The sequence below is a fragment of the Scomber scombrus genome, chromosome 14 (assembly GCF_963691925.1).
Source record: "Scomber scombrus chromosome 14, fScoSco1.1, whole genome shotgun sequence".
Lineage (NCBI taxonomy): Eukaryota > Metazoa > Chordata > Actinopteri > Scombriformes > Scombridae > Scomber > Scomber scombrus.
This window is the reverse complement of record NC_084983.1, coordinates 29,594,002-29,606,949: the sequence shown is the minus strand read 5'-3', so window position 1 is coordinate 29,606,949 and position 12,948 is coordinate 29,594,002. Positions and strand designations below refer to the sequence as shown.

Below are 12,948 nucleotides of genomic sequence, written 5' to 3'. Positions count from 1 at the left end.
AAGAAGTTAGGTTGTTTATGAGGCTCATCCAAACAACTTCACACATCACACTGCATACCTGCCAGGTATGAAGTAGATCTGATGAATGGATCTGGAGACATGTGAAGGACAAACATACAATCATACATGTCTTTAACAGCATCATACCCAACATCCTACTGTCTAAACTTCACAGACTGGGCCTGAACACAACCATCTGTAACTGGATCCTGGACTTCCTGACCAACCGTCCTCAGATTGACTCTCATCCTGAACACTGGTGTTCCTCAGGAGTGAGTCCTGAGCCCTGTCCTGTTTGACCCAACACATCCTGACCACTCTGGCAGCAGATACAGGACAATTCAGTCACACTACAAGACTGAAAAACAGCTTTTTATCCAAAACTGTTAAAATAATGAACGTGGTCTCAAACTGTACTACAGTAAAGTACAAGTAAATAATAAAAATAAATAAATGATTTATTTTTACATTTCTATACAACTACATGTGTTTGTCATGTTTTTCTGTAGTTCGCTCTCTGACCAGCAGGTGGCGACACTGACTGCAGGATTACACTGTTGTAGAGGAGTTTGGTTTATATTGATGCAGCCAACAGGAAGTCTTGTGGTGAGCGAGCTGTAAAAAGCACATCAGAGCAAACCACAGCAGCCTGTCCTGCATCAGTTGCCTACTGATGAATAACTGCAAATATGATAATTAAAATCAAAAGTATGATTATAGGAGAGAAAACTTCATTACTTTACTTCACTGTCATACTGAAGTTATTAAATTATTATTTTTGAGATACAAATTCATCACTTAGATTTAATACATCATCAACTCACATTGTTAATAAAAACTACTGATATGTAATTGTTTTGGGCTTAGTATCATAATTAATGAGTTAGTAAATGAAAACTAAATGTTGGGCTGTAACTAACATTCACTGTCATAATTAGTCCATTGTGTTTTAACAGTGATCAGAGTGATTTTTTACAGTGTGCAGCAGCTGTGGTGACTCACAGCAGCTTTAAAACAGTCAGTTAGTCAGTTAGTCATCATGATGACGGTCAGACGCTTCAACTCTCTGCTGCTGCTCGCTCTGCTCACAGGTATCTGCTCTTTATATTCACTTTACATCATCAACACTTTACACAGGAGATAATACAATAAGTCATAATGTTAATAAACTTTATTTAAACAGTTTTGCATGTTTCATTCACAAAGTGCAGCTCAGAATAATCAACAAGTTAAAAATAAAACAGACAATTTAAACAGTTAAAATATTAAGAGTCTCTTCAGGATGTGATGAAAACCAACATGATCTGTTTATCATCAGATCTTTAAGTGAAGACGCAGAATTTAGATTTTAGTTGCTGACTGGAAGGATCTGAAACACAAAGTTGAAGCTGTTTAAGTCATTAACAGACTCTGTTTGTATTTCTGTCTTCAGTCAGTGGATCCAGCAGCAGGAAGGTTGTTGGTCGAGCAGGTGAGGACGTCACTCTGCCCTGTAAATATAACATCAAGAGTAACGGACCAAGGGCAGTTTGTTGGAATCAAGGATCAATACCAACTTCAGGCTGCAACAACCAGATCATCTCCACAGACGGATCTAAAGTGACAACTAGAGCTTCCAGCAGGTATCAGTTACTGGGACGACTGGAGGATGGAGATGTTTCTCTGACGATCCTGAACACCACAGAGGAAGGTGCTGGACTGTACGGATGCAGAGTGGACATATTTGGGTGGTTCAATGACCAAAAACATCACATCGATCTGACCATTGAGAAAGGTAAGAAATCACTAAAATGATCAGATTCTTGAGATAAACTCATAAACATAAACCTGAGGACTGTCCATGACCTGAGACCCGTTTCCATAGTTACAGTAAACTGATAACAGCTGCATGAGTCTCATGTTTTATCTGTACAGGCTGATTTATGGAAGGTTGCTCAACACTCAACACTTTACTTTCATGTTGCACCTGATGAATTTTGTCTTGTTTTCTTGTGCAATGTAATTGGACAATGTCACTAACGTTGTCATGGAGATTGTAGTTTTCATTGAACTTCCTCATTGATATTTTGCTCTTTAACTTTAGTCAACTTGTAAAGTCCTTGTTTAATGTGTCTAATTAGTTTCTATCACTGAAGCTTAAATTGAAACCGACTCTTCAGTTTGTGTTGAAGGACATTCAGAAGTGTTGAATGAGCTTCTATAAATGAGCCTGAAGACTCTGTTTTAATGCTGTCGTTCATCATCTGTGATGTTAAAACTTCACATTTCCACAGTCAGAGACATAAAAAGTGTGCGTCCTGGTTTTAGTTCAGTTGTAAAGTCAGAGCGTCTCTCCTGATTGGCTGAAGAGTCGATGACATCAGACAGTAGAGACGCTGGTACTCGTCTGTTTAAACTTCACTGCATTTAACACCTGAGCTGAGAGCATCAGAGTCACAAACACAGTCGCTCTGTCCTCTGTTTGCACCTCAGTTAATACAGACATTACTGATGTTACTGATGTTAATGAGTTCTGTTAATGTGACTCCAACACACACTAAACATGCACTCTGAGTGGAAAATAAGATGTCTTCATCATTAACCTTTAAACCAGAATCTCTGATATAACATCTAGACCTTTATTTTTTTCTTGAGCTTCATGATGACATCATCTGTTTCCTCGTCCTGCAGGTCAGGTGACCGCTACAACTTCCTCAACCAGCATCGACTCTGAGGTGAGATAAAGATTTCGTTTGTTAAAGGACAAGATGAAGCTGTGAAAACATTTCTGTGGTTTATTCACTTCTGTCATAAACTTCACACAAATACAAACAAATCTTTAAAATGTGAGTGATGACAACTGCAGGTCATTACACATATATGGACAGAAGTATTGGGACACACCTGTTAATCATTGAATTCAGGTGTTTTATAGTCATAGTTGTATAAAATCAAGCAGCTAGCCATGCAGTCTGCATTTACGGACATTAGTGAAAGAATGAGTCGTTCTGAAGAGCTCAGTGAATTCAGACATGGTGTCAGAGGATGAATATTTTAAAATAAGTCAGTTCATTAAATTTCTTCCTGCTAGATATTCTACAGTCAGCTGTTAGTGGTATTATTGAAGAGTGGAAGTGTTCAGGAACAACAGACCATGTAAAGTCACAGAGCAGGTCAACAAGTGCTGAGGTACATAGGGCCTGATTTACTAAAGGTTTGGGTTTGTAAAAACGTTCAAACTTGACATCACCTGCAGGCTGCCCTAACAAGTCTCTAAAGACTCTCCAGCTGGTCCAGAATGCAGCTGACAAAAACTAGAAAGATAACATTACTGCATTTTGGCTTCACTGCATCGGCTTCCTGTAAAATCTAGAATTGAATTCAAAATCCTTCTCCTCACTTCCAAAGCTCTTAATGATCAGGCTCCATCATATCTGAAAGAGCTCATAGAACCTTATGGACCTACTAGAACACTGTGCTCCCAGCTCATAGAACCTTATGAACCTACTAGAACACTGTGCTCCCAGCTCATAGAACCTTATGAACCTACTAGAACACTGCGCTCCCAGCTCATAGAACCTTATGAACCTACTAGAACGCTGCGCTCCGAGCTCATAGAACCTCATGAACCTAATAGAACGCTGCGCTCCCAGCTCATAGAACCTCATGAACCTACTAGAACACTGCGCTCCCAGCTCATAGAACCTTATGAACCTACTAGAACACTGCGCTCTCAGCTCATAGAAAACCTTATGGACCTACTAGAACACTGTGCTCCCAGCTCATAGAACCTTATGAACCTACTAAAACACTGTGCTCCCAGCTCATAGAACCTCATGAACCTACTAAAACACTGCGCTCCCAGCTCATAGAACCTTATGAACCTACTAGAACGCTGCGCTCCCAGCTCATGGAACCCCTGAACCTACTAGAACGATGCGCTCCCAGCTCATAGAACCTTATGAACCTACTAGAACACTGTGCTCCCAGCTCATAGAACCTTATGAACCTACTAGAACACTGCGCTCCCAGCTCATAGAACCTTATGAACCTACTAGAACGCTGCGCTCCGAGCTCATAGAACCTCATGAACCTAATAGAACGCTGCGCTCCCAGCTCATAGAACCTCATGAACCTACTAGAACACTGCGCTCCCAGCTCATAGAACCTTATGAGCCTACTAGAACACTGCGCTCCCAGCTCATAGAACCTAATGAACCTACTAGAACACTGCGCTCCCAGCTCATAGAACCTTATGAACCTACTAGAACACTGCGCTCCCAGCTTATAGAACCTCATGAACCTACTAGAACACTGCGCTCCCAGCTCATAGAACCTTATGAACCTACTAGAACACTGTGCTCTCAGCTCATAGAAAACCTTATGGACCTACTAGAACACTGTGCTCCCAGCTCATAGAACCTTATGAACCTACTAAAACACTGCGCTCCCAGCTCATAGAACCTCATGAACCTACTAAAACACTGCGCTCCCAGCTCATAGAACCTTATGAACCTACTAGAACGCTGCGCTCCCAGCTCATGGAACCCCTGAACCTACTAGAACACTGTGCTCCCAGCTCATAGAACCTTATGAACCTACAAGAACACTGCGCTCCCAGCTCATAGAACCTTATGAACTTACAAGAACACTGCGCTCCCAGCTCATAGAACCTTATGAACCTACTAGAACACTGCGCTCCCAGCTCATAGAACCTTATGAACCTACTAGAACACTGCGCTCCCAGCTCATAGAACCTTATGAATCTACTAGAACACTGCGCTCCCAGCTCATAGAACCTTATGAACCTATTAGAACACTGCTCCCAGCTCATAGAACCTCATGAATCTACTAGAACACAATGTTTTACAGCAGCAACAGCAGCAGCAGGAGGACCAGGAGGGCGGCAGCGTTCCTGTGGTTCTGGTGTGTGTTCTGCTCCCGTTGATCGCTTTGGTCACAGCGAGCGTCGTCGTCGTTATCGGTAAGTTTTGTTTTTAACAAAAAACACATCAACAGACACATAGAGGGAAGTTCAACACTGACTCTGCTGTGAGAAAATGTTTTTTAGTTTAAATCCTGAGAGGAAGCTGTGGTCAGTCGACCGTGATGGAGGTCATGTCAAGATCAAGATTCAAGATTTCTATTGTCATTTCACACACATGCATTTACATACACAGGCTGAAACGGAAAGTTGTTTCTCACCAGCTCCTTGCAGTGCATTAGAGAAAAAGGGGTAGTAAAAAAATACTACGTTAAAAACATTCAAACATGTAATAAAGTTATTAAAATAAAATAATTCGTTCCATCATTCAGACCGACATTTAGCAGCATTTTGGGTTCGCTGCTGTTCGTAAGCCCTGCAGCTCCCAAACCAGGAAGTGAAGCTGTATGTAAGGATGCTTTAGATGGTGCCCCTGCAGAAGGTGGTGAGATGAGGAGTGGGGAGACCTGTCTTTCTGAACCTCCGGAGGGGGAGGAGACGCCTCTGGGCTTTTTTGACGACTGTTGCGGTGTTAGTGGAGAAGGTCAGATCCTCAGCCAGACGGACACCCAGGAACTTGTGATCAGTTGCCAGGGTTAGGGTTTTTGTTTTTTCAGGTTTAAATAATGGACAAAAACAACTTAATAAGACAGATTCTTTCTACAGTGGTCATGTTTTCAGTCTCTGAGAGTAGTTCTGTGTAAGGCAGACGCTACTGAGCATGTTCAGGAACTCTCTAGTTTAATCCAGTATATCAGTGTTTAACTTGATTCTTTATTCATGTTTTTATTCCTGATGTTTTTCTGTCTCTGCAGGAAGAAGATGGAACCAACATAAAATGTAAGTTTCATTCATGACTCACTCTGATTGGTGAACTTCAACTTCTTCTATTTTTTAATACGTCAACTTTTTTTCATCGTTATGTTTCTCTGATGATAAATCACGACTCAGCAGAGACTTCATTAGTCAGCAGGTCTCAGAGTCTCTGAGGACTCATGAAGTCTCACCTGGAAACATCTGACACCTTCACATCCTCACTGTGTTATCACCTTCATCACATTCACACGACTCAGTGAAGCTGTGAAGTGTTCAAACTGAAACTCAGCGATGAAAAGAACCACAAACAACACAACTCATTTCTGTTCAGCGACCAAAACATCATACTTAAATATTTACTCTTAAGTTCCTGCCCATCCCCCGATATTAATAAAACAAATGTTCAAGTGGATCCTTTACTTTAGTAAGTTTAGTAGTAAGTAAAACTACTCTGAGCTTGATTAAAGTATAACAGTTAAAGTAGTGGTTTGGTTCCTCTGACTGATTATTAATTATTAATCGACTAATTGGAAGCCAAACTTATCGTCTCTAGTTTTAAACAACCTGATTTCAAAGTTCCTGATAAATTGAGCATGTTGAAGCTGGAGAGTTTTTTTCTTTCAGCAGAAACAGAAACTGATGGACGGAGACTAAAACGTTGAGAGGAAACCTCTGAGGTTTCTCTGCTGACTGATAACACTCACTGAGTGCTCAGGATGTTCGGACTCATCCTGCAGCTGACGTGACACATGCGTCTTTTTAATGTCACATCGTAAATGTTAAATTCAGAAGTGAGGGTAGCTCAGGGTGTGTTAGTGTGAGCTCAAACCACAGTGTGTTCATAACCAACCAGCATAAAGCAACAAGACCAGTAAGTGACAGAAAAACTCATGAATACAACAGCACAGGATGTTTGTATCCTTCCAGTGATTCATGGATCATTACAGGAAATACTGACACCAAACAAAGTCCTGAATAACCGAACTGATGATGAAGCGTGACTCTGTTTGTCTCTCAGCCCTCAGCAGCAGCATCATCATCAGCAGCAGCAGCAGCAGCAGCAGCAGCAACAGCAGCAGCAGCAGCAGCAGCAGGAGGAGGAGGAGGAGGAGCAGCAGACCAACACTTCGGTCTGGTTCAGGTGTAATTCGTCGGCTCTGGAGCTCCACCGTCGAGGTTCTGCGGTGAGGAACATCTACCAGACCGACTGCTACAGCAAAGCCGTGTACGAGGTCTGTCCCTGGGGTGTGAGAGGAAGACGAGCTGCAGACGAATAACACAAAGTGACAGCAGGAATCAGTTGTGAGACGGACCTGAACCGTCGCAACAAACCAGACTCTGAATCTTCAAGACTGCAGAGAAACCAACTACGAGTCCCAGAGGGCTTTGCTGCAAGAAACATCCAATCAGAGAGCTTCAGACGGCGTCCACGTCATGTGATGATTGAGGATGTTGATGACCTGTAAGTGTTCAGGGAGGAATTCCAGGTAGGAGGTTCAACAAACTCTGAGTCTAACCCTGAACTGTGAGATGGGAAACTCTGCGTATCCGGTTCCAGAACAGCTGATCTGAATTCGTTAAATCAACTCTGAGTATGTTCACCTCGAGTTTGGTGCGTGTGTGACCGCTATAAAAAGCCATCATCATCGATGGAGCCCCGATACCTTGATTCACCATGGCAACTACTGAGAAAACAATTTAGCGTTACATCACCTCACTGGAACTGGAGCTCCCCCTGCAGGCCTGTGGCGAATATGAACATATATTTCACAAAAAGTGAAACCACTGCAGACGTTAAGGAGAGAGAAGCAGCTGCTGAGTCAGTGCTTCAGTGTTAATGCACCACTCCACTGACTTAACTTACCGCACTTAAAATTGTAGCATATAAGTGAAAAAGTGGGAAGTGATTGTACCTCGCTTTGATTTTATTCATATTTGACATCGGCTATTAAACAGAGTAAATATTAATTCAGTGGCTATTTCAACATGTATTAATTTAAACCTCCAACAGAAAGCTGTTTAACACATATGTCCTCTTGTCTAATATCCTGCTTAGTAGATTAACATTTTACACTATTTTAACTAAGAATAAGAAACATTTGAGCTTTACTCTGCCAACAAAAGAAGGCAGTGGACCGCAAACAGGTGGAGGTCTACCAGCACCTCTGATAGAGGCTGAGGAGCCCTGAGCATGTATATATATAGAGAGAGAAAATGTTAAGAAATGATGGCGTGTAATGAATTCATCTGGGAATGAGAGCCAATTGAGTCCTGAAAATCATCTCCCAACGTAAGGCATTGCGAATTAATTCTGCCTCGATATCTATTGATGTGTAGAAGAGGAGCACAGAGCTGTTTAAATGTTTAAATGAGCAGAGCTGTGTTGTGATGTTTCTGCCACTAGATGGAGACAAACAGCAGCTGCTTTAATATTTATAGCAGAAAATAACTCGTCACTATTAACATGAAGACATGAGAGATAAGAACACATTCTCAACTTTTATTCATTATTTACAGATTTATAAAAGAGTTGATGCATTAATGTTTAACAAATATTACACAGAAAGATTTAAATGCTGAGCTGATACAATAAAAAGCAGAAGCTCATTTTCTTTAAATATTAACACACAAACACATAAAAGCAAATAAACATTGATGGTAGCGACTGTAGTTTGATGTGATATTGAATTAAACCCAATGTTAGTAAAAAATGAATGTGTTTATTTCTACATTTCTACACATCTACATTCATTTGTTCATATTTTGCTGTAGTTCTGCTCTATGACCAGCAGGTGGCGACACTGACTGCAGGATTACACTTGTAGTTTGGTTTGATACTGAAGGCAGCCAACAGGAAGCCTTATTCTTGGTTCATAAAACCCTTGGACTGAAAGTGGGACTGTCACCTAAAACACCTTTAAGACAAAATTAACTCATACCAATGACTCTAAACAACAAAACCCTGGATTCATGGCATCATAAAGGAATCCAACACTTGGAGGACTGCTTCAACAAGGGACTTCTCATGCCATTTGAACACCTGAAGAGGAAATATGACTTGTCCAATCAAACTCTTTTTCTGTTATCTCCAATAAAGATCCTTTCTGAGAGCTAACTTGGGTCCCGAATTGACTTTGCCTATCCTGAATGATGTTGAGAGATTGCTTCTTAAGGGGGATGCTTATTATATTGCCTATTGTTGAATGAAGGCCCAAAACCAGGTCTGCATACATCTGGAACAAAATGGGAATCGGATCTTAATGTTATAATTAATGAACAACTCTGGACAGATCTATGTCAGAACTATCAGCTACTATTAACGCCCGGTATACATTGATTAACTATAATATTCTACATCAATTAAACCTTACCTCAGAAAAATTACATTCATTCAAAGCCAGCCTGTCAGAAATGTGCTTTAAATGTAATATTGAAATTGGCTCTTTCTTGCGCTGCACCTGGCTATGTACCAAAGTGAGGCCTTTTCTGGCATGAAATCTGCTCCACTTTAACCAGGATCACAGGAGTTAATATTCCACTGGACACTGAACTATGTCTATTGGGGAACTTTACAAGTATTCGTGGTTCTCTAAATAATGCACAACTTAAATTCTTGAAAATTGCTTTTTGTGTGGCCAAGAAGTGCATTGCAGTTTCCTGGAAGTCTGATATCCCTGTTGACAGGTGGTCTATGGAGACGAACAGCTGCATCCCTTTGGAAAAAAATCACATACATTCTCAGAAACCAATACAACATGTTTTTGAACATTTGGAAATCATATTTAAACTACATAGGTTACACCAAGTTATCTTGTGTATTGACTTTGTGCACAGACCTGTTTTTTCTTTTCTTCTTTTATGCTCTTTAATTTTCTTTTTAGGGTGGGGGTTGTGTGTTCTTATTACAATGTTCTGTTCTGTTTGTATATATGTCTGTTTGGGCATAGACAGCTTTTAATAAAACAGTAGTGAGACAGGAAATCATGGGAGAGAAGGGGGGGGGAGGTGTGACATGCAGCAAAGGCCCTAACCGCTCGACTACCTGCACCAGGAAGTTATTCTGACCAAGTTTTTAACACTCGGCTAAAAACAGGAACATCAGACCAAACCACAGCTGCCTGAACTGATGAAAACTTTTATCAGCTTTAAAACAGTCAGTTAGTCAGTTAGTCAGTTTGTCATCATGATGACGGTCAGACGCTTCAACTCTCTGCTGCTGCTCGCTCTGCTCACAGGTATCTGCTCTTTATATTCACTTTACATCATCAACACTTTACACAGGAGATAATACAATAAATTATAATGTTAATAAACTTTATTTAGACAGTTTTTCATGTTTCATTCACAAAGTGCAGCTCAGAATAATCAACAAGTTAAAAAGAAAACAGACAATTTAAACAGTTAAAATATTAAGAGTCTCTTCAGGATGTGATGAAAACCAACATGATCTGTTTATCATCAGATCTTTAAGTGAAGACGCAGAATTTAGATTTTAGTTGCTGACTGGAAGGATCTGAGACACAAAGTTGAAGCTGTTTAAGTCATTAACAGACTCTGTTTGTCTTTCTGTCTTCAGTCAGTGGATCCAGCAGCAGGAAGGTTGTTGGTCGAGCAGGTGAGGACGTCACTCTGCCCTGTAGATATAACATCAAGAGTAACGGACCAACAGCAGTCTGTTGGGGTCGAGGATCAATACCAACTTCAGGCTGCAACAACCAGATCATCTCCACAGACGGATATAAAGTGACAACCAGAGCTTCCAGCAGGTATCAGTTACTGGGACGACTGGAGGATGGAGATGTTTCTCTGATGATCCTGAAGACCACAGAGGAAGATGCTGGACGGTACGGATGCTTAGTGCAGATAGCTGGTTGGTTCAATGATGAAAAACATCACATTGATCTGACCATTGAGAAAGGTAAGAAATCATAAAAAACGACTGAATTGTTTTCCTGACAGAATATTTGTGTAAGATAAATAAAGTCCAGGACTGAACACAACTGGAGACCCGTTACCATAGTTACTGTAATCTGATAACAGCCTTTTGTTTTTTCTAGAGTCACTAATGTTGTCATGGAGATTGTAGTTGCTGTCGTTCATCATCTGTGATGTTAAAACTTCACATTTCCACAGTCAGAGAAATAAAAAGTGTGCGTCCTGGTTTTAGTTCAGTTGTAAAGTCAGAGCGTCTCTCCTGATTGGCTGAAGAGTCGATGACATCAGACAGTAGAGACGCTGGTACTCGTCTGTTTAAACTTCACTGCATTTAACACCTGAGCTGAGAGCATCAGAGTCACAAACACAGTCGCTCTGTCCTCTGTTTGCACCTCAGTTAATACAGATATTACTGATGTTACTGATGTTAATGAGTTCTGTTAATGTGACTCTGATTTCTGTTTCAGCTCCGTCGACCACGTCAACACCAACCACAGAAACGACAGAACATACGACAAACACATCAGGTACGACTCCAACACAGACAGTGATTTACATATTAAACTGTATTTATTGTCACTGTTGGCCAAAGTTACTTGCAAATAAATCAGTAAAAGACTTTAACATTTAAACAGCTGATTATAACAGTTGAGTCGTTTGTATCGTACATTTTTCAGATAAACAGAGCATGTTTGACCGATCGTGATTCTTCATCTTCATCATTAACCTTTAAAGCAGAATCTCTGAAATAAAATCCAGACCATATTTTTCCTTCTTGAGCCTTGTGATGACATCATGCTGCTGCTGACACAGCTGCTTTAAAAAACAGCTGCTTTCATTTCCTCGTTCTGCAGGTCAGGTGACCGCTACATGGAGCCTCCCAACTTCCTCAAATAGCATCGACCCTGAGGTGAGAAAGACTAAGATTTCCCGTGTGAAAAGACAAGATGAAACTGTGAAAACATTTCTGTGGTTTATTTACTTCTATCATATATATAATGTTAGTGTTGACAACTGCAGAGCATTTATCTGCATTAGAGGCTGGACGTGATGAAGGAGACGAAACTTTGACTAAGAAATATTAGATATGAAGTAAAAATATGAAAGGAACACACACACCCACACACTCACAACTCAGACTCTATACCAAGCTTATCCACTATAGACCTGAACACCCTCAGCCAGACCATCACAAAGAGGTGCGCCGGATAGCGGTTCCAAAGCGGAGCAACCATCAGTCACCTCCTCTACATGGATGACATCAAGCTGTATGTCAGGAATGCACCAGGGATGGACTCACTGATCCACATCACCAGGATCTACAGAAACCACATCAGACTAAAGTGTGGTGGGACCAAAGAGAGGGAAGAGGATCAGAACCGAGAGGGCTGAACTACCAGAAGACAGCACTGCAGATGTTCAGGACAGCTACAAATACCTTGGGACCCTGCAGGCTAATGGGAACCGTGAAAGGCCTCAAGAAGGTCCAGCACATGGTATGAGGATGTTTTTTAGGGTTCAGCCTCTTAGTTCCAGTGAAGAGAAATCTTCATGCTTCAGCATACCGAGATATTATGAACAATTCTTTGCTTCCAGCTTTCTGGGAACAGTTTGGGGAGGCTCATTCTGTTCCAGCATGACTGTTCCCCAGTGCACAATGAAGCTCCATTAAGACATGACTGGACCCTGACCTCAACCTCATCCAACAGCTTTGGGATGAACTAGAACAGAGATTATGATCCAGACCTTCTCGACCATCATCAGTGTCTGACCTCACAAACACTCTTCAGACACTCCGACATGTTGTAGAAAGCTTCCCAGAAGAGTGGAAGCTGTTATAGCTGCAGAGAGGAAACAACTCCATGTTAATACCTGTAGATTTAGAATGATGATGTCGGTTCATGAAAATGAGAAAAAATTAGACAAACATCTATTAGAATAATGAATGTAAATGTTACTTTTGATGCCTAAAATATTAATTTCTCACAATAAAAGTAAAACAATATTTGTGTTTATTTTTATGTTTTACAGCCACAGCAGGAGGACCAGGACGGTGGCAGCGTTCCTGTGGTTCTGGTGTGTGTTCTGCTCCTGTTGATCGCTTTGGTCACAGCGAGCGTCGTTGTCGTTATCGGTAAGTTTTGTTTTTAACCACCAACAGACACAGAGAGGGAAGTTCAACACTGACTCTGCTGTGAGAAAATGTTTTTTAGTTTAAATCATGAGAGGAAGCT

At 41.0% G+C, this 12,948-nt stretch overlaps 1 protein-coding gene across 1 annotated transcript; it reads left to right on the top strand.

The window, feature by feature from the left end:
• Positions 1–1,031: 1,031 nt before the first annotated feature.
• On the top strand, positions 1,032–12,106 carry LOC133993630 (T-cell immunoglobulin and mucin domain-containing protein 4-like). Its single transcript, XM_062432617.1, has 5 exons — positions 1,032–1,091; positions 1,433–1,774; positions 11,182–11,241; positions 11,569–11,624; positions 11,927–12,106. Exons 1-5 carry the CDS (start codon positions 1,040–1,042, stop codon positions 12,104–12,106), a joined length of 690 nt encoding a protein of 229 aa, XP_062288601.1. The 5' UTR covers positions 1,032–1,039.
• The last annotated feature ends 842 nt before the right edge of the window (positions 12,107–12,948 follow it).

Excerpts from the sequence above, each read along its gene's own strand:
- LOC133993630 (XM_062432617.1), top strand. The coding sequence starts at position 1,040 with ATGATGACGGTCAGACGCTTCAACTCTCTGCTGCTGCTCGCTCTGCTC. Across the intron at positions 1,092-1,432 it reads GCTGCTCGCTCTGCTCACAG|TCAGTGGATCCAGCAGCAGG; the intron begins GTATCTGCTCTT and ends TTCTGTCTTCAG. Across the intron at positions 11,625-11,926 it reads CAAATAGCATCGACCCTGAG|CGGTTCCAAAGCGGAGCAAC; the intron begins GTGAGAAAGACT and ends TGCGCCGGATAG.